Below are 21,006 nucleotides of genomic sequence, written 5' to 3' on the forward strand. Positions count from 1 at the left end.
TCAATCCAGACTGTGGTAACTACACATTTGTATGAGAGATTTGTTTCTGTATTATAGGTGGAGGTATATATTTGTATGAGAGATCTGTTTCTGTATGATAGGTGGAGGTGTAGATTTGTATGAGAGATCTGTTTCTGTATGATAGGTGGAGGTGTAGATTTGTATGAGAGATCTGTTTCTGTATGATAGGTGGAGGTATAGATTTGTATGAGAGATTTGTTTCTGTATGATAGTTGGAGGTGTAGATTTGTATGAGAGATCTGTTTCTGTATGATAGGTGGAGGTGTAGATTTGTATGAGAGATCTGTTTCTGTATGATAGGTGGAGGTATAGATTTGTATGAGAGATTTGTTTCTGTATGATAGTTGGAGGTGTAGATTTGTATGAGAGATCTGTTTCTGTATGATAGGTGGAGGTGTAGATTTGTATGAGAGATCTGTTTCTGTATGATAGGTGGAGATGTAGATTTGTATGAGAGATCTGTTTCTGTATTGTAGGTGGAGGTGCCATTCGAGTTGAAGCTAAACGTGTCAGACACCCAGTTTATTGTGGTAGAGGACACCACATCCTGGGACACGAATGCTGTGATCCTTAAAGTAAGTCAGCCGGAAAAAAGGCCAAAGTCAGCCAGTTGCTTTTATATTAAATTACGTAACCTGCATGATTCTCTTAACTGTAAGAATAATATTGTCACTTCAAGTGACTTGCTGAATGTCCAGAAATCAACTTGATTTTACCCAATTCCATTTTGTATCTTAGCATGCTCAGCACAGAGTTACAAAGATAATACATCTCAGATGATCACCTATGTATGTAATATTGATTTTCTTCTCCTGGTTGCCAAGAATCAAATCTTTTTTAAGTGGGAATAATTATGTTATCCATAAAACTGTATTTATTTTAAATTTCAGCTGCTTACTTTGAAAACCTTTGCAATACAAGTTTGGAGAAAATATGTTAAAAGTACAAGTAATGATTCATTGTAGAGCACTGCCATTCTGAATTTCCGTCCCAAAGCCAAAGACAAAATCCTGACGTGCACTCTTCAGTCGCTGGAAGTGTTTTCCTGTACACTGACTGCCGAGAAGGAGACAGCCCAATCCATCATTGATCCACTTACCATCCACATTGATCTCAATGTTAATCCGCTTCCCAAGCATAAGCTGTCATCATCTGGTGGATTACTGGAGGCCTCAGAAGTCCACCAGAAAAATCTCATTCTAGAGGTAATATGGAGAGGGGGGAGGTTGTATCCATTGTGTTATACTGTGTAAATATACTGAAAGTTTGTCGAATTTAGTTTTTAAATACATGTATAATCATATATTACAAGAAAGAATTAATGCGTTTCGTAAGATGTTGCACAAAGTCTTGTATTTTGCATTGCATTTACATGTATACTGCACATTGTTTTGTAGAAGGAAAAAATACAGAGAGATGAAGAAATTACAACAATGATTGAACAAATATATTAATTCTTAGTTGTGTGTGTTTTTCAGATTTCATTTAATATTATGAACATTCGTTTGTCCTACATTGACATGAAAATGTTCTTAGCCATCTTGAACTCCATCCCAGAACAAGCTGTGAAAGCAGTTCAGCAGAGCAAATCTGTGGATAATGCTTATCCTGGTACGGAATATCTTTATTCATATTTTCCATTCTAAAGCTCAGGAAATGACTGATAAAAGTAAAAATAGTTGGCCTGAGAAATTTTATGAAATTTTATTTATGAGCCACATATATGTGGACATGCAGATACCAATAGAAATATTCATGAAACATAAGGAAGTCAGGCATTAATTGGAATAATCCATTCCTGCATCTGAAATCTGATGTATTTGGTCCCGATTCCTGAATGTTGTCATGGATCTTTTATACTGACATATGTTACATGCCTGTTGAATGTCCTCAGCTGAGAAGTTGTCCACTCTCTATGACATGGGCTTCAGTATGGAGGACTGTAAGAAATCTCTGGACATAAACAAGATGAAGCTGACTGAGGCTGCTGTCTGGCTGACCGAAAATGCTGTGGCTGTGGAGAGGAGCAAGTCAGGGGATGGGGGACTCAATATAACAGGAATAGAGGTAATTAGTGTCAGAGGTGAGGAGCAAGTCAAAGGATATAATGGGGAAAGGCATAAGTGTAGGGGAGAGGACCAAATGATGGGGAACTCATTATAATAGGGAAAGACATAATTGTAGGGGAGAGGAACAAATTAAAGGATGGGAAACTCATTATGATAGGGAAAGACATAAGTGTAGGAGGAGAAGAGCAAGTCCAGTAGTGCATTATATTCAATTGTGCCAAAGAAGTTTCTAAAGTCATTTGGCCCAAAATATCGATGATTTCACTTGGAGCTCAAACCCTGGTATTCAAATAAGGAATAGATTAGCAAACCCAAAATCCGCTCAGTTTGGTCAGCAAAATGATGTGTGTCATATGGCAAGAGCTAGAAATTGGCATAAAATTGAAAAATTGCCATTTTCAATGAAAATATCCACAAATTCAGGTGGTTTTCCTTTCAGAAAACATACAGCGCCTGCGTCGAGCAAATTCATATTCAAGTATGTTTTTCATCATAAAATAATACACAACATATATCATTTTCATTTTGCTCGACAAATGCGCACATCTTTTCCTGAGCAATAGTCTGTATGATATTTGACAGTTTTCAGGCTAATTTTGAAAAAAAGGCGGGAAATGTCTTATTCATGATGTCATAATGCTATCCAGTTAGGAATATCATTCTGATTTTGTTGACATAGTATACCTGGCATATATTTTACTTTCTTAAAACGCTGAATAAGGTTAATTCAAGACACATTTTATAGAAAGAAAATTTTTGGGCATTTTTATGTATACAGTCGTACCTTGTTCTTTTGAATATTGGGAAATAAGTACACATGCAGTATTGTGTAGTATCTATTGAGTGAAGGAGATTAAGATTACCGGTATACTAAGTCTCTGTCTCGCTCTACTTCAGGCGAAGTCTTCCTCTGTATGTGTTTGTCTGATTGATGATTGTGGGGATTCTGATGTACCATTAGCAGAAATAGCCTTCAACAGCATCCAGTTCTCACAGCAGATACACCCGAGACAGGAGGGGAGTGGATCCTTTGTTTTAATGGGCGACTATTACAACAGAAAGCTCTCAGGATGGGAGCCATTTCTGGAGCAGTGGAAGTAAGAAAGACCTCCTACATGCTTTTCTGTGGTTATTTTTCAATTTCAACTCAGTCAACAATTTCTGATTAAAGTTCTCTGTGGTTTCGCTCAAAAGGTTGGAGACATGTTGATTTAAGTTGCCTTTGTGTCTGTCCATCATGCTGTATGTCTGTCACAAATCATTATTGACTGTTTTGTTATATTGCTTGGAATGATTTAAAATTTAGCCTGTTGTTGTTCAGGTCATGTTGATGAGTGTGTTGTTAGGAGAGGTAGACAAAACACATCTCTTTATGAAACTGGCTCCATGGCTCCGTGGTTAGAGCATTCACTTTGTGATCGGGGGGGGGGGGGGGGGGTCATAAGTTCAAGTCCAGCTTGTGCCAGCTCAAACGTAAAAATGTGATTGCTCCTTAGCCCAACATTCAGCATTTAGAAGTGAGAGCCATGAATATTTCAGAAAGGACCTTAAAATCAGAGGTCAAGGTAGGCATTAGCACATTTAAAAAAGCCTTAACTGCTACGACCCTGATCACTAAGCATAGGTCTAAATTTGTGGTACCGTAATTCGCCTACAGCTGGTGACATCTCAATATGAGTGTAAAATTCTCGAAGAAATGTAAAATAAATAAATCTTAATTTTTTTTTATGTATTACTCTCTTTAATGCTTAAGACAATTGCATCTTATCACATCATTGTTACAATACGTATACATAAATACATAAGAATGGCATTATATGGCGGTGTACAAATTCAAACGAAGGAGGATAACTTTTAAACAAGGTTTTCTTGCAACTTTAAAAGTTCAAGGCATAAATAATTCCCTAAATTACAAAGTTCATGTACATTATGAACACTTTTAATTGTACAGATTTGAAAACAGATGGTTTTTGCCAATAATACCAGTTATATCAATAATACTTTTTGATATATTCATGGTGAAGTTCCTTGTAATGAGGGCAAATTTATACAAAGTGGTACTCGTCCTCTATGTCAATTTTACAAAATTTACATACCCTATTTTCTCTAAGTATATTGTTATGGCAGCCTGTTTCGATTTCAAGATTGTGAAAAGATAGTCTAATAAACTTATGGTTAAATTGTGTTTTTACTGCCAATGCCTGAATGATATAAAAATTTCAGTATTATGTTTTTTCCAGTGGAAGTACAAGATACATGAGCTATATTTTTTGTCCTTTTAGATTTCTTTGCCTGTCTGGTTAGCTCAATAGATTAAGGTATTGTGCTGGCAGTCAGTGGGTCTCACAGGTCTTGATTTAAGGTCAGGTCACCAACAGTCTTAGGACAATGAAATGCTGATACCTTTACTATCCATACTAGAATGACTTCAAGTTTAGTTTGATAGTACCCATGACCTAAATAAGTATCATTATCTTGATCAAGGTCATGTCAGCAAGGTCAAGGTAATGGCAATTTGATTTTGAAGATGTGCTTAAAAGCGATTTGCTTCACTTCCCTTCCTGCTTAGAATGGCTTAAGTGTATGTTCTAATCCTACTATCTAATGACAGTGCCCGTGACCTAAAATCAAGTCAAGGTCACAGACAAAAATAATTATGCCAAAACCCTGTATAGGAAGATTGCATGGAATGTTTCCAGGTCAAGTTTGTTGCTGACCATGATGGGGAGGATTGTCATGATCTTGAGGCAGTGTCATCAATGTCAAACTTAAAAGTTGTCTGAGCTTTCACATTGCAACACTTTGTATCTGGTTTGTTAGTGTCATTCAGTGTCTAGCTGTAGTGATGTTGCCTTCCATGCTTTTTACCATTCTGATTTTTTGGAGGGAGTCAGTTAGGGCAACATTATTGCAGCTAGAGTTGATTTCATATCAGGTCTTTGATTTTCAATCTTTATAAATCATTACAGATGCCGTTGTGAGTGGAAGCAATTCCATCATAATACAGAGAAGAAAACAGCGGTTCAGATCAATGGTATTATATTGAATATGTCAATTTACAGACATCTTAAAGTGACTACAGTAAGCTTGTCTAATCCAGATATTGTGCAATCCAAATGTTGTGTAAACACACACATATTTCAACAGCTTAGATTCTTATAGAAATTACTTGGTATTCCAGATATTATCTGATCCAAAGAAAGCATGTATTGATTGTCCGAATTAGACAAGTTTTAATGTACATAAATGGGCACAAGTTCAGTGGTCTCCACATGCCACTGAATATCAAACAATGATAGATTAAAGCAGTCTCCACATACCACTGAATATCAAACAATGATAGATTAAAGCAGTCTCCACATGCCACTGAATATCAAACAATGATAGAGTAAAGCAGTCTCCACATACCACTGAATATCAAACAATGATAGATTAAAGCAGTCTCCACATGCCACTGAATATCAAACAATGATAGATTAAAGCAGTCTCCACATGCCACTGAATATCAAACAATGATAGATTAAAGCAGTCTCCACATGCAGGGTTTGACATTTACTTTTTTGAGCACTAGACCAGTCGGGCTACTTCAAATGATTTTTACTAGACCTGACCTTACATCCACTAGCCCTGACCAACTTTCCAGAAAAAAAAACCCTGATGGTTTCCTTAATTCAAATGACAAACGTTAAGTTTGAACTAAAACATACTTAATTGTCTCAAAAAAATCTTATGTCTCGTTATTCAATTTGATGCTTTTATTTTCAAACACATTTTCTGTTTCTTTAAATTCTACCCGGCACAGAAATTCTTTAGTTCATATGTTAGAATAAAATGATCTCAACCGCTTTTTTAAAATAAATTTATATTTCATAAGCCCTGCTTTGTTTCTTCCCAACCTATTCCTTTTTTTCTGAATCTCTCGGGACATCTTTCCTTAAGGACAAGAAGTCGTATTTGAAAAAAGAGACATTCCCGCACATGTGTCAATACCGAAAAATGGCTGTTTACGACGTAATTTATTAATTTGATAGACACTTTCTTTTATTCAATTAGAATAAACTGGTTTGTTTTCAAATGAAAAGGAATTCAGTTTAATATATATATTTATCTGAAACATAGCTTTACAAACATTAACATCAAGTAAATGTCGTAAAATATCACTTCCGACAACGACTATAATAGAACTAAAAATAGAGATTATGTCATCACGCAATTCAAAATTGTTCGTAAACTCTTTACAGTTATATTTTTAGTTAAGAATAAAATATCTTATGGTTTAAAGTAAAGTTTCTTGTTTATTTTTTCAACACGACCAGTTGGACTAGTAAAGCGACATTTTACCCGACCGGATTTATCATTTAGTAGACTCGGTCGGTCGGACGTGCCTTAGTGTCAAACCCTGACATGCCACTGAATATCAAACAATGATAGATTAAAGCAGTCTCCACATGTCACTGAATATCAAACAATGATAGATTAAAGCACTCTCCACATGCCACTGAATATCAAGCAATGATAGATTAAAGCAGTCTCCACATACCACTGAATATCAATGATAGATTAAAGCAGTCTCCACATGCCACTGAATATCAAACAATGATAGATTAAAGCAGTCTCCACATACCACTGAATATTAAACAATGATAGATTAAAGCAGTCTCCACATACCACTGAATATCAAACAATGATTGATTAGTGCGTTCAACTCTAACTTTTCTGAGTGTAAAATTTTCTCTCAGATCAAAACCTAAATGTGTGGTATGTCCAGGTGATTAATAAACATGACACACATGCAAGTTTACTCAGTGATTGTTTTTTGATCACGTGACACACATGTAAGTCTACTCGGTGATTGTTTTTTGATCACATGACACACATGTAAGTCTACTCGGTGATTGTTTTTTGATCACATGACACACATGTAAGTCTACTCGGTGATTGTTTTTTGATCACGTGACACACATGTAAGTCTACTCAGTGATTGTTTTTTGATCACATGACACACATGTAAGTCTACTCGGTGATTGTTTTTTGATCACGTGACACACATGTAAGTCTACTCAGTGATTGTTTTTTCAGAGAATTGTTCAGGAATCTGACATTCCTAAGTCGGACTGAATTTTATATCAGATTGTTTGTCAACTCTTAAAATACCAATTTCATGCAAAAGTTGTGTTTCTTAATTGTGTAGATTTTCTGAATATCAATCTTGATTACCATGTTGTGTTGAATGCACTAAATAAGTAAAAAAACAAAAACAAATTTAAGTTTATTTTTGCATGCATTAGCTAGCTACTGATTCATAAAACAAAAATACAAACATTGAACAGAGTCAAAACAGAATATCGGCACTAAAGTTGGAATCTTACTCTGGTCTCTGTGTTTTCGGCATAGTGATTGGAACTATAATTTTACCACATAAAACTTGGTTATTTAAGATTGCATCAGAATATGACCATAACTATATTTCTTAAGGAAACATAGTAATCTGCCTACAGAACACTGAATTCCAATACACAAACCTAGTAATCTGCCAACAGAACACTGAATTCCAATACACAAACCTAGTAATCTGCCTACAGAACACTGAATTCCAATACACAAACCTAGTAATCTGCCTATAGAACACTGAATTCCATATACAAACCTAGTAATCTGCCTACAGAACACTGAATTCCAATACACAAACCTAGTAATCTGCCTATAGAACACTGAATTCCATACACAAACCTAGTAATCTGCCTATAGAACACTGAATTCCAATACACAAACCTAGTAATCTGTCTATAGAACACTGAATTCCAATACCCAAACCTAGTAATCTGCCTACAAAACACTGAATTCCAAAACACAAACCTAGTAATCTGCCTATAGAACACTGAATTCCAATACACAAACCTAGTAATCTGCCAACAGAACACTGAATTCCAATACACAAACCTAGTAATTTGCCAACAGAACACTGAATTCCAATACACAAACCTAGTAATCTGCCTACAGAACACTGAATTCCAATACACAAACCTAGTAATCTGCCTATAGAACACTGAATTCCATATACAAACCTAGTAATCTGCCTATACAACACTGAATTCCAATACACAAACCTAGTAATCTGCCAACAGAACACTGAATTCCAATACACAAACCTAGTAATCTGCCTATAGAACACTGAATTCCAATACACAAACCTAGTAATCTGCCTATAGAACACTGAATTCCAATACACAAACCTAGTAATCTGCCTATAGAACACTGAATTCCAATACACAAACCTAGTAATCTGCCAACAGAACACTGAATTCCAATACACAAACCTAGTAATCTGCCTATAGAACACTGAATTCCAATACACAAACCTAGTAATCTGCCTATAGAACACTGAATTCCAATACACAGTATATGTGCCTCAAACAAATCGTATCTATAGTTCTGTTATTGTTTTGTATGTTATTTTAAAGCTCAACTATTCAGTTATTTTGATGAACACCTGTAACCAGACTAATTCATACTAAGCTGTATCTCAAAGGTTCCTGCACTATACAGGGTGTGGGTTGAATGTAGTCATTTGATAGAAATGGGACTTCTTTTTTTTTGCAGCACAAGAGGTGTTAAATATAAACATCACCAGCACCCTGTTAGAGCTGTACAACCAAACCAAGCTAACCTGGTCAGAGGACTACTACAAACAGACAATGTCAGTATACTCAGCAGTCGTCATGTATCTATACTTAACAAACTGGAGAGCTGATTTATTATACCCCCCCCTCCCCCCCCCCCCCCCCCCCCGCAACAAGTTGTGGGGGGGGGGGTATACTGGAATCGGGTTGTCCGTCTGTCTGTCCGTCCGTCTGTAGACGCAATGGTTTCCATACTCTAAAGCATTATCCTTTCCACCTACCATCACCATATTATATATATGGACTACCCATGGGATGAAGATGTTCCCTATCGATTTTGGGGTCAAAAGGTCAAAGGTCAAGCGCACTGGACATCGAAGTAGCAATATGGTTTCCGGGCTCTAAAGCGTTATCCTTTCCACCTACAGTCACCATATCATACATATGGACTACCCATGGGATGAAGATGTTCCCTAGTGATTTTGGGGTCAAAAGGTCAAAGGTCAAGCGCACTGAACATCGAAGTAGCAATATGGTTTCCGGGCTCTAAAGTGTTATCCTTTCCACCTACAGTCACCATATCATACATATGGACTACCCATGGGATGAAGATGTTCCCTATTGATTTTAAGGTCAAAGGTCACGCGCACTGGACATCGAAGTAGCAATATGGTTTCTAGGCTCTAAAGCGTTATCCTTTTCACCTACAGTCACCATATCATACATATGGACTACCCATGGGATGAAGATGTTCCCTATTGATTTTGGGGTCAAAAGGTCAAAGGTCATGCGCACTGGACATCGAAGTAGCAATATGGTTTCTAGGCTCTAAAGCGTTATCCTTTCCACTTACAGTCACCTTATCATACATATGGACTACCCATGGGATGAAAATATTCCCTATCGATTTTGGGGTCAAAAGGTCAAAGGTCACGCGCACTGGACATCAAAGTAGCAATATGGTTTCCGGGCTCTAAAGCGTTATCCTTTCCACCTACAGTCACCATATCATACATATGGACTACCCATGGGATGAAAATGTTCCCTATCGATTTTGGGGTCAAAAGGTCAAGCGCACTGGACATCGAAGTAGTAATATGGTTCGGTTTGTCATGCCATTTTGTTTTTTACACTCAGAAAAGAGGTAGTTTATACCTATTACCAACACCCTTTGGGAGATTGGGGTAAGCGGGGGGTATTCTTAGTGAGCATTGCTCACAGTACCTCTTGTTTAAAGTTTGTTGGATTTTGAAGACATTTCTCTGTCTTTTTCAGCCCTGCGAATTCCCAGAACCAGCCGAACCAGTCAGGTCATATGACACTGGGCAGCCAGAGGGGGCGAGTACCATTTGTACCGTTTATGTTGTCCAATGAAACGGGATGTATGTTATGGTTCACCACTGTGACCACTACACCAAGGTATGACGATACTAAGGACCAATGATAGGTTTAACTTTATCATTCTCTCAAAACATTCTCAGGCCCACCAGCATCTTTTTAAACAATGTGCATTAGCCATTTTTATCCTTAAATGAATAAAATTTTCCTCATGTGCTCTTCCTATGGGCCATCCTGACATTTGCATAAACAGTTGAAATTTAGCAAATGGCTAGCAGGGGTATGTAGTTCCAAATATTTCATCATGATGTTGATATCTGTACAGATACAAAACAGCACAATATGTATTCTGCTTTGGCACATTGTGGTAGGTTTTTCCATGCCTTGGCACATTGTGGTAGGTTTTTCCATGTTTTCCATGCCTTGGCACATTGTGGTAGGTTTTTCCATGCCTTGGCACATTGTGGTAGGTTTTTCCAATGCTTGATCTTTGCTGGAACTGTTTAAAAGTCATGAAGTTTGAATTTAAAAAAATCTCTCATCTGTTTTTTATTAGATGAATTTGTTTTAAAATGCCTCTTACCTATTTTGACAAAATTGTCCTGAGAACTATAAAGTAATTCATTTTTTATGGCCTTATAAAGTTTAAATATTTAATGCCTGCTGTTTAAAAACCCATTGTTATAATGTTTCTGGTACAGGTACATAATAAAACCAATCCAGAATGCCTGTTAATGACAGCTGAACTAAATTTCATAAAATTTGGTTTCATTGTTGGTATGTTTCTGTATAGTAATTTCATGTGTGGTATAGATAGAGCAGGTACCTCACAAAATTCATATAATAGTCATCACACAGTTAAGCCAATCAAAATACTTAGTGGGGTAAATAGATCTCATTGACCATTCGTTGGAAGATGTGTTCCAAGATTATCTTGCATGTGTGAACCAGTACTAGAATGGCTACCTCTTCACCCTCACATATGTAAAATTTATTTCAAATAGTGAAAGGGATTGAATCTGGAAAATCACCAAAAAATGTGGCTGCAGAGTTTGTTTTGCATATGCCAACCCTTTGGACTATGAAAATTGTTTAAAATTTTTATGAAATACTCGACCATTGTGATGAAATATGGTGTTATTTGATGTCACAGCCAAATGTAGACTTTTAAACAGTATTTCATAAGTGTGTGTGTTTTATTGAACAAACAGTAAAAAAAAGCATAAATTGAAGGCAAACCACTTTTGATGAATTCTCAAAATATAATGTTATTACATGTAGTAACTGTGTTTTTTTTATTATACAATGTCTTTGTAAAGAAGTTTATAAAATGTTATTAGATGCTCATTATGAAAAATTCATTGTGTAAAACAAAGTTAGTTCAGACTAGCAACAAAGGATATAACATTTATCAAATATAACGTTCAAATTTTCAAAGTCCCATAGGAATTTTATATCCAAAGTTTACTGTATAGTGTTATTAATGGTGAAAACACTATTGTCTGCTGGTATAAAACATGTTAGTTTACCAATGATAAAAACAAGAAGCAACTCTGCATTCCTGAATATCTGCGTTAAAAATTTGTCAAGGATTTAATATCGTTGATATTTGCGGCCAACAAACTATTGAAATTTAATCCTCCAGGGATAGTTTTTCTTCTACAGTATTCCCCCCCCCCCCCCATTTGCACCCAATGTTATTTTCGCATCATTGGACTTTCAAATATTTCGCGCTTAGATATCAACAAGGGCACCTCTAGTTTTAATATTTTTATTCACCTTTGTGGTATTGATAATATATCCTATTTGTCTGCTCACCATTGTGTATTATCAGCACCATAAACACGAAAAACAAACATTTAATGATTAATTGATACAGTGTATTGATTACAATATGGGATTTTTTTTAGGTCGGGGAAAAGAAAAACTGCACAAGATGATCACTACATCCAGGCATCGGAATGGAAGAAAGTGGAACCCGGAGAAAAACTGCCATTCTTCTTCCATAACAAAGAGAAAAATCGCCATGAGGTAAATAGTGGTTCCAGTGCGTTTAGAATATAGTACATGTAATAATGGTTCCTGTGGGATGTATTTTAATTTTTTTTCTAAAGTGTGAATTTTATTGATCATTATGCCTCTCATGCAGAAAACCCATGAATTAAGCATCAATCAGCTTGTTGTCAAAGTGGATGGCTGGATGAAGCTGACCAATGTAACGGTGGATCGCGTGGGGGTGTACTTCAGACACGCCGAACCTGATGTAACCCAAGCGAAAGGCTTAGCTGGGGTAAATATCATAAAGATGATAGACTTAACCCAGGCCAAAGGCTTAGCTGGGGTAAATATTATAACTTGACCCAGGCCAAAGGCTTAGCTGGGGTAAATATTATAAAGATGATAGACTCAACCCAGGCCAAAGGTTTAACTGGGTAAGTGTATTATGTTGGATAGAGAAAGGTTGCCAGCTAGTCAAGCAAAAATTGAACAGGTATGTTATTTTCTAGCAGTGTAGAAATAAATTTGTTTTTGTTTCAGTTAACCTACAGCTCTAAACATGATCCATCCAGACAGAAGCAGGCAAGAATTGTATTTGATGTCAAACAGGAGGGAAAAGCCCGTAAACTGATCACAATCAGATCAGCTCTCATTGTCCGCAATGAACTGGACTCCAGCATTGACCTTAAGATGGCCACAGACTTGGGGCTGGAAGGTATAGGGTTTTGCGATCATGTACAATTCTCACAAGAATTTGAAAACTATTCAGTTTTGTTGGACTTCTGTAATTAGTTTGAGTTTAAACTGTATTTTGACTGGATTATATTATATACGCGTCACATTTTGGCTACTGATAGACATTAAAGAGTTTGTGATCAATATTATACAATTTCAAATTATGCACATTTCCTAATCAGGAATTGTCAAATGGTTATTACTTACAAAAATACTGATTATTCAAATATTTCTGTTTTGCATTTACTGTACTTTGCAACTTCAAATTACGTTAGGTAACCTTAAATAGAGAAGTTTATTTGAAATGCATTTGCACAAAAATCTATTTTTCTACTAAATTTTCAGGAAAATAGATACTTATGATGTCAAAGCATTGTTCTGTAATTTCTCAAAGTTTGATATCATTTTTGGCATTTTTAATGATGTTATGGTAATTTGTGGTGTTTGAAATTTGTGAGTGTAAAAATAATGTCAGAGAACGATGTGTTCCCGTAATATTTTACACTTAAACTTTGGAAATCGCCAATGGAAACCTTAGATTTGTTAACACTGTCACTAGAGATGTATCCAAAAGAATGGAGAATATTTTGAAAAACTGTAAAAACATTTGGCAAGCGATGGTATTTATATCAATAGTTAACCTCAGGGCTGAGCTGGGTTGTGACACCTATGATTTTTGTACAAGGCCAATTTTGTATTTAATATTTTAAAGAATGTAAATGGTTATTTTTCGAATACTTGTTAAATTTATGTATAAATATTGTTGAAATAAAAATCAACTTGGTAAGAATTTTATTGTGTCAGTCCATGAACATTTTGATCATCCCTCATATATTTATAAAACAATATTGTCTTGCCACTGCACTACATTTGATATTTATGGTGAGCACTATCATAAGGTCAGACTACATACATGTATAGCTATAACTAGGAAAAGGTATGATATAGTTCCACACTCTCTGTGTTATAAATATGTGTATATCAAAATGGAATATGTACTTTAAATCCACAATCAGTAATTATACATGTATGGTAACCATTGTGTGTACATGCTTACAGGTAAATTTAATATCATGGAAGTCCCAGCCAATGGGGCTGTACCTCTTCCTCTTCCATATGTATCTTCCATGCTTTATGTCAGACCATCTGATTGGCCAGTGAAGTATTGTAATGAACCAATCCAATGGCAACATGTTGGATTGGCAGGAGAGGTGAAGGAGAGAATTCTGAAGTGTGATTCCTCTGAAGGACCTGGAGTTTATAGGTAAGGGGACAAAAATGTCCAGGCTTTATTCAAAGTGCTTGTAAAATTTACTAAATAATTGCATGACATTGATTTTAAAGTGTAAAAATTTTTGGTAAAATAAAAATTGGCTAAATCAGAGACATATGTAACAGAGATGAGCAACTCCCCCAAGTCTTGTATTATCTCATGGTTCCCTGTTTTTCGGTAAAAATGCATACCCAGCTTTAAATTGCGTATTACATCTTGATGATAATAGATATCAAGTTCAAACCTTTCAAATCTTATCACAAAAACATCCAAGATACAATATTATGAGAAGATGTTTCACTTCAATTTGAAAAGGCGGCACATAACTCAAACTCTCAAATATTGACAAGATTTCAGCAAATAGTTACGATTTGCCACGTTTTTGCTCTGACATAGTATATTTGTTGATCATCAAATCATTTCAAGACTTATTACGTTTGATTCCAATTCATGATAGAAGTGAGATAAACTTTAAATCAACATCAATTTATCAAAGCAATAAATAGCAATTTGCAATTTATAGGTGGGACCATCACGTTTTAAGCGGTAAACATGCCGCCGTAGGAGTTGCTTATCTCTGTTGTATATGTCTAAATTTGTTCTTACTCGTGATAATTTATAGATTCTAATGGCTGTTAAAATTTGTCAGAACATTGCTTAATGTGATGTCACTTCACTCTTTTGTATTTGTTTACTCTTCACAAATTTCCTCTCTAGTTTCTATTAGATTGGTATACTGTACTAGATTTTTGTGAATTTTTCAAAGAAAGCTTATGTTTATGTGAAAGTATGTCAATGACTAAATGATAAATGGTTTAAACTTTATCAGCTTCTTAATATTTATACTGTGATGTATCACGTCAGTATTAAAACAGCATATTGTTCCTGGATTTCTCCTGCAAAATCTGATGGCATCCCTTCAGGATAGAGAAATTTTAGAAAGAAGATAACAAGTTAAATTGTTTACACAGGGACATTCATTATTTATTCATTCATTTAGATATTGTGTATCAGTCAAACGAGAAAATTATCCCGAGCAGTTGCTGACTGAGGACTCGAATCTGATTCTGCCCGGTCACACTCTAACTATACGCCCCCCTGTGATCATTCGTAATCTGCTGCCTATTGAACTGAGGTACTACATCAAAGACACACAAATCAGCGGGACAGTGAAGGCCAGCAAAAAGGCTTTCTTACACGCTGTGAGTTTACATCTAGCACTTGTAAAGTGTTTACATAAAGCATGAAATATTTATACAAAATTCAGTTTCACATACTTTAGTTTTTGAACAAGAATTGTATAAATTTATCTACATGTATATATTGTTGATGTACATACATGTATATGAGGGTATGTAATATTTGTACAGCATGAATTTATAAAATTCAATGCCATGAGCTTTTTATTTTAACAATTAGGTTGGTGATTATTTTAAATGAGGTTAGATGCAGATAATATTATTACAGAAAACTAGTGCATTCAGATTCTTTGTTATGCACTCTATAATCCACCTGTGGTAATTTGTACCGATACACATCTCACCTGTAAGTCACATTAAAAAACATGTCTGCAATGATCTTTTCTAGGCTGACCCCGAACAGGCGCTGGAACTGGGCCTGAACCTTGAAAACTTTCCAACATGTAAGGAGCTGGTTGTTCCCCCTGTCACAACCGGACCTCAGTACCACAAGGTTAAGATCCGGCTGTACGACACAAAGAAACGGTTACTGGAGCTGCTCATCAAGATCATCTTCAGGAGGGGAGGGTCAGTCACGGTAGGTTCTCTCTCAAACTGAGATCTTGTCGAATATATTGAACATGTTGACAGTAATTTGTACCTTATGAAATACATCTACAAACTGAGTTCTTGTTGATTACAAACATTCAGTATATCAAAAAAGATATTACATGTTTTGTAGAGTAACATGTGAAATTGTCACCCCGCGAGGTTTTTTGCGGGCTTTGTCACCCCGTGAGGTTTTTTGCGGGCTTTGTCACCCCACGAGGTTTTTTGTGGACTTTGTCTCAGTCAACAATGGTTTTTTGTGGGGTGACAATTTCACACGTTACCCTACAAAACAAGTATTATTTTTATAATGTAAGTGTACTAATCCACTGTGACATACTTCTCTTTGCCCATCTAGATCCATGTGACAGCTCCGTACTGGCTGGTGAACAAGTCTGGGCTCCCCCTGGTGTTTAAACAGGACTTCTCTCATCAGGAATCGGCCGGTCAGTATGAAGAACATGAACTGGCTCGATCAGTCACACCGCTGCTCTTCTGTTACGCGGACAAGGACTTACCCAGTCTGTGAGTGACATGTTTGATTGGTTCTAAGTTATTACTTCCCACCTCTGACTGCAAGAAAATTGTAAGATTCGGAACTTAATGGTCCCATGTTTGTTTGACGATTTCAATGATTATGTGAGTTGGTTGTTTGATTGTGATATTTTATTTCATATACAGATGCACAATGAGAGTAGGAAAGTCCGTTCAGGGCCCAGACAGTGTACCTGTATGGTAATGAATGGCTTCGATTCAAATTTTTATGAATTACATTGTTAAATTTTATTAATTTGCTGAATAATTATCTTGGTAATGAAATGACAGTTATAACAATTTTCAAAAAGTGTCTATCAAATTTGCAAAATTATTCTAAAGCATGTGCATGTATGTATGAATAAGATTTTGATTTTCATGTGCTTTTCATGTTAGAAAAATAAATATTTTCTTATTTCAAAATATGGAAAAATAATTTAGAAACCTGATGTACTGTGACCTACGCTTTATTCAATACAGGTGTAAGAGGTTTTCCTTGGAAAGTGGGACAGGCATGAGGCGACTGAACGTGGTCCCTAAAACAGGGAACCGCCCTGACTGGTTAGTACAACTACAAAGTCAAGTCAAGCTGTCATTGGCCATATGTATTCCTAACAGGAAGTAAGTCCTTTAGAGGCCAAAGGTCGCACATGGCAGTGCTTTTATATCGGGTGGAAGGAACAATACCTGCATGACTTTTATGGACAAGTCCCAATGTGTCAGACATGTTAACGTCTGAATGTGCAGCTCTGGGAGATTTCTGTCATTTTTGTGTAGTTTACCATAAGATCCTTCAAACAAAAACACAGGATGTGCCAAAAAAATAATTTCTTTATTATATCTAGATTCAACCAGTTTTTCGAATTGATCAGGTGGTTGCATGGCTATATCACACAGGCATGGATGTCCCTATACCGATCTGAAACAGCAACGACAAAAGTTATATCATTTTTAATGTGGGATGGATGCAGCCATGTTGATTACCCTCAATGTACTTGCAGTCAAACTAATTTTGGACGCGTGTGTGTAACACCAAAACATTTAGAAATTACTTTGACCAAATAAAATATTCATTAAATTACTTTGCAAGTATTTGCCAATATACATGTACCATGTTAATATTAAAACTTATAATGTTTCTTAGTCTAATAATTCTAATATCAATCATTAAAGGACACATCTCGTGTTTTCAAAGTATACAGAATTATATGCATTTTGTCTTCCTTATGCTTATAGAAATTAATTGTAATAGTTCGTTCGCTAAAGTATTGCGATAATTAGCCACAATACGGACTTAAATCTAAGCCCCAATTTCAAAAAGCCTAGTTAATTAGATAGGTAGTCACGTGGTACAGTGACGTCATATGCGACCTTCGTCAATCAACTTGTTGTAAAAGTAGTGTTAGATATTTTTAAAAACTCGGGTTTTAGGGGCCTAATTTATTTACCATGGATAACATTTTTTTCGATGTTGACAAATTTCCCGAGTCTTATATCTTTTAGCCACCAGTGCATACAAATAGCGACCCAAATGAAGCGAGTATGAAATCTGCATAAATTTGCGAGTAAATAATGTTTGTAAACATGGGATCACTGTCTAAACACAATTTGGTAATGCCATTTCTGTAAACAACTGTAATTAGCGTTGTTGCTTTTCTAAAATAAACAGTGCAAGTATTATTAAATTTATTTTTGGAGAAGTTAGATAGGCCTAAATTATGATACGATTATGTATCATTGACAACTAGGCCTACTGTCGCGGGTGCATTTCGAAAAGAAAAAAAATAATAATGATCAAACTTATTGTGAAAATCATAGTACTTTTAAATTATTTTATTAAAGCAATTTTATTAGGCCTAATCTTTATTTTTTGTTATCAACACGTTGTTACTTAGGAAGTGGGAGCGCGGCGTGCTGTTGTTGTAAACACGTAAGCGTTCCTTTAAAAAAATGAAAGCATTATAATTCAATTCAAAGTCGGGAAATATTATATTTTATTATTTATAATTGAAAGTTCAATTATCTTTTATCTTTAAATTTCGTTTTTAAAACTACCAGTTGGTAGACACTACTAGCAAAGTTCTGCCTATATGTTGTTACAAGGTGAAGGTCAGTTGGTGCGAGTGTGTATTGAATTCGAGAGCAGAACGGAAAGCATATGCCGTAGGCCTATATGTAACAGTGCGTAGCTTCGATAGAACCATTTTCTCGCAGTTTATCTACGTCTTTGTCCAAGTGCTTGTTCGAAAAAGTACAGGGACAAATTCTACTGGGGGGTTTTATGGCAAAGTCATTGTGCCGACAAAAAATATTCACGTCTTGTCCCTCATACCTTCCTTCGAAAATTGAAAAAAACACAGTCCAAATCCTCTCTACTGACAGCAAGTACACCCTTAAACGGCACAAAACACCCCAATGCAGTGTTATTTACAAGCTGTTAATGTGATAATTGTTTGTTTGTCAATTAAATCTAATCTGTTTATGAAATGGCTATCAACTGTTTTCAAATCTTCTCGCTCGAGGTCGCATATGACGTCACAGATAATGGCGCGTAAAATATCGAAGAAAATATGCATATCGCAAGATTTGAATTTCATCGCTTTCAAACTAAAAAACTACGCAAACTGTTTCATTTAAAACACATGTAAAGTAGTTTTAGGCATGAAATGAATTAATTTTGCTGAAAAAATTAAAGTTTAAAAACATGCGATGTGTCCTTTAATGGACACTAATTTTCTTCTTACCTCAAAAAATTTGTAATATTTTCTGATTACTCTAGCGAAGCTAATATTGAAAAATGATTTAATATTTGAATTTGTCTGATGATATATCTTAAACAATTGCACAACACCTGCATTCGAGTGTTACTAATCCCATCGTCATTGATATTCAGAGAGCTCCCATAGTGATTTTAATAATTGTGTTTTATGGGGGGTTGCTAGGAAAATTATAGCTGTGCATCTCGAGATTTTAGATGTGTATTGGTTAATGGGGGAGAAAGACTTCTGAAGCCATGAGTCTCCCCACGAGACTGAGTTAACATGTCTGAAGTGTGCATTGTGAAATAACAGTTAATGCATCATCCTGCTTGTACTTACACTTGTGGTCTTGGAAGGTTTGATTATGGACTTTGGTATACAGTGGAGCCTCGGTAATCCGGACGCCATTAATTCGGACGCTTCACCTTCCGGACGATTTTTCTAGGGAACGGAATTTTTATACATTATTTTGCATCACTAATCCGGAAATTCGCGTTCCGGATCCGGACGGTCACTTTTTACTACAAAACGTTATAATGCCTTGAAAATTGTACCGTTAATCCGGACGATAATTTTGTTTAGGGAAGGTCTGTGTCGGACAATTTTAGCAAGGCGTGAATTATAAAGAAAACAAGCCAAACTGTCTAATTGAAGCGATTACCTGTACCCTGTCAACACCTCCCTATAATTAAGTGGTGTGTGGTGATGTCAATTAGATAGCACGTGCCGATTGAGACATTGTATTGCCAATTTTCGCACATAAGATCTTTATTGCGTGTAGTGTTGAATTTTGTATATAAATCTGTAGCATATTATTTTATAGTCTTGATCAATAGCCTAATAGTATTAATAAATTAAACATCATGCCGTAATGATAATTTTGTTAACTGCTACATGTGCTACACATATCAATTGTATTGATTCGTAAATTGATTATCGGCTTATGCAAATCTAAAGAGTGTAGATTATACTTCTAGATTCTGGATTTTATACTGTTGATTGGCTTGAAATACGCATGTATGTTCATGCGCATGTATATGTAGTAAGTTTTTAACATTCAGAATGTCACGCATGTAGAATGTACCTGTGTACGATTGATTCTTGTTACGATGTTGTAGAGCTTTATTGCTTTCGAATTTTTAAACTCTGGGTAGAAGTGAGAAAATGACCATTTTAAGGAAAATGACAACTAAATTTTGTATGTACCCGTAATGTTAGTTTCACCCGAGTTTTGTTCCGTTATCATCGCATCATGATAATAATAGGTGCGCGTGGCTAGATCAAAGCAGTAGTAGGTCTTGATATTACGAGTTTAAATGATTTTTGTTCTCCCGATATTGTCTTGGATAATTATAGAATAAGAAATATAAACTCTGGCAGATGGAATTTTGGTCAAAGAATGTTGTCAACTGACATGATAATCACGAAATTCTTATATCAACTTTTAACAGACCGCCGAACCCGTGAATCGTGACAGATGGAAATTACCGGCCTCTTTAAGATGTAAAAGTGTGATGAAATGTTAGTGTAAATGATAATGTTAGTTACTAATGATTCATTTACTTATAGTTACATAAAGTGCTTCATTATTTGTTTTAGTGCATACGGTACACAGTTTTGTATATTTATTTGTAGGGTTCATATATACGTACAATGTAAGCACAGGCAAATACACTGAACGCGTATTAAATTTTAGTGCTTTGAAGTACATGTAAATGTTAACATCATCATAATATATTTACTAATGCTAATGGTCAAATCCAATGATAGAATGTGTTTAATTCACTATGCATCAATAAAGTAGGCATATATTGGTTACTTATGTAAAGATAGAAAATATGCGATTCAATTATCCAGACGCTTCATTTATCC

The 21,006-nt window shown here is 35.6% G+C and overlaps 1 protein-coding gene across 1 annotated transcript in view; it reads left to right on the plus strand.

The window, feature by feature from the left end:
- The window catches only part of LOC125674125 (intermembrane lipid transfer protein VPS13D-like), a 110,199-nt gene that overhangs the window by 59,634 nt on the left and 29,559 nt on the right, over positions 1-21,006 (plus strand). The window contains exons 38-54 of the mRNA XM_056158017.1: positions 498-596; positions 987-1,226; positions 1,500-1,632; positions 1,916-2,088; positions 2,988-3,187; positions 5,060-5,124; positions 8,691-8,787; positions 9,986-10,129; positions 11,959-12,079; positions 12,198-12,338; positions 12,587-12,761; positions 13,841-14,045; positions 15,055-15,256; positions 15,642-15,830; positions 16,200-16,366; positions 16,523-16,576; positions 16,856-16,996. Of these exons, the coding sequence (XP_056013992.1) occupies positions 498-596; positions 987-1,226; positions 1,500-1,632; positions 1,916-2,088; positions 2,988-3,187; positions 5,060-5,124; positions 8,691-8,787; positions 9,986-10,129; positions 11,959-12,079; positions 12,198-12,338; positions 12,587-12,761; positions 13,841-14,045; positions 15,055-15,256; positions 15,642-15,830; positions 16,200-16,366; positions 16,523-16,576; positions 16,856-16,996 (2,546 nt within the window). The remainder of the gene's footprint in view (positions 1-497; positions 597-986; positions 1,227-1,499; positions 1,633-1,915; positions 2,089-2,987; positions 3,188-5,059; positions 5,125-8,690; positions 8,788-9,985; positions 10,130-11,958; positions 12,080-12,197; positions 12,339-12,586; positions 12,762-13,840; positions 14,046-15,054; positions 15,257-15,641; positions 15,831-16,199; positions 16,367-16,522; positions 16,577-16,855; positions 16,997-21,006) is intronic.

Source organism: Ostrea edulis, chromosome 3 (genome assembly GCF_947568905.1).
Source record: "Ostrea edulis chromosome 3, xbOstEdul1.1, whole genome shotgun sequence".
Classification (NCBI taxonomy): domain Eukaryota; kingdom Metazoa; phylum Mollusca; class Bivalvia; order Ostreida; family Ostreidae; genus Ostrea; species Ostrea edulis.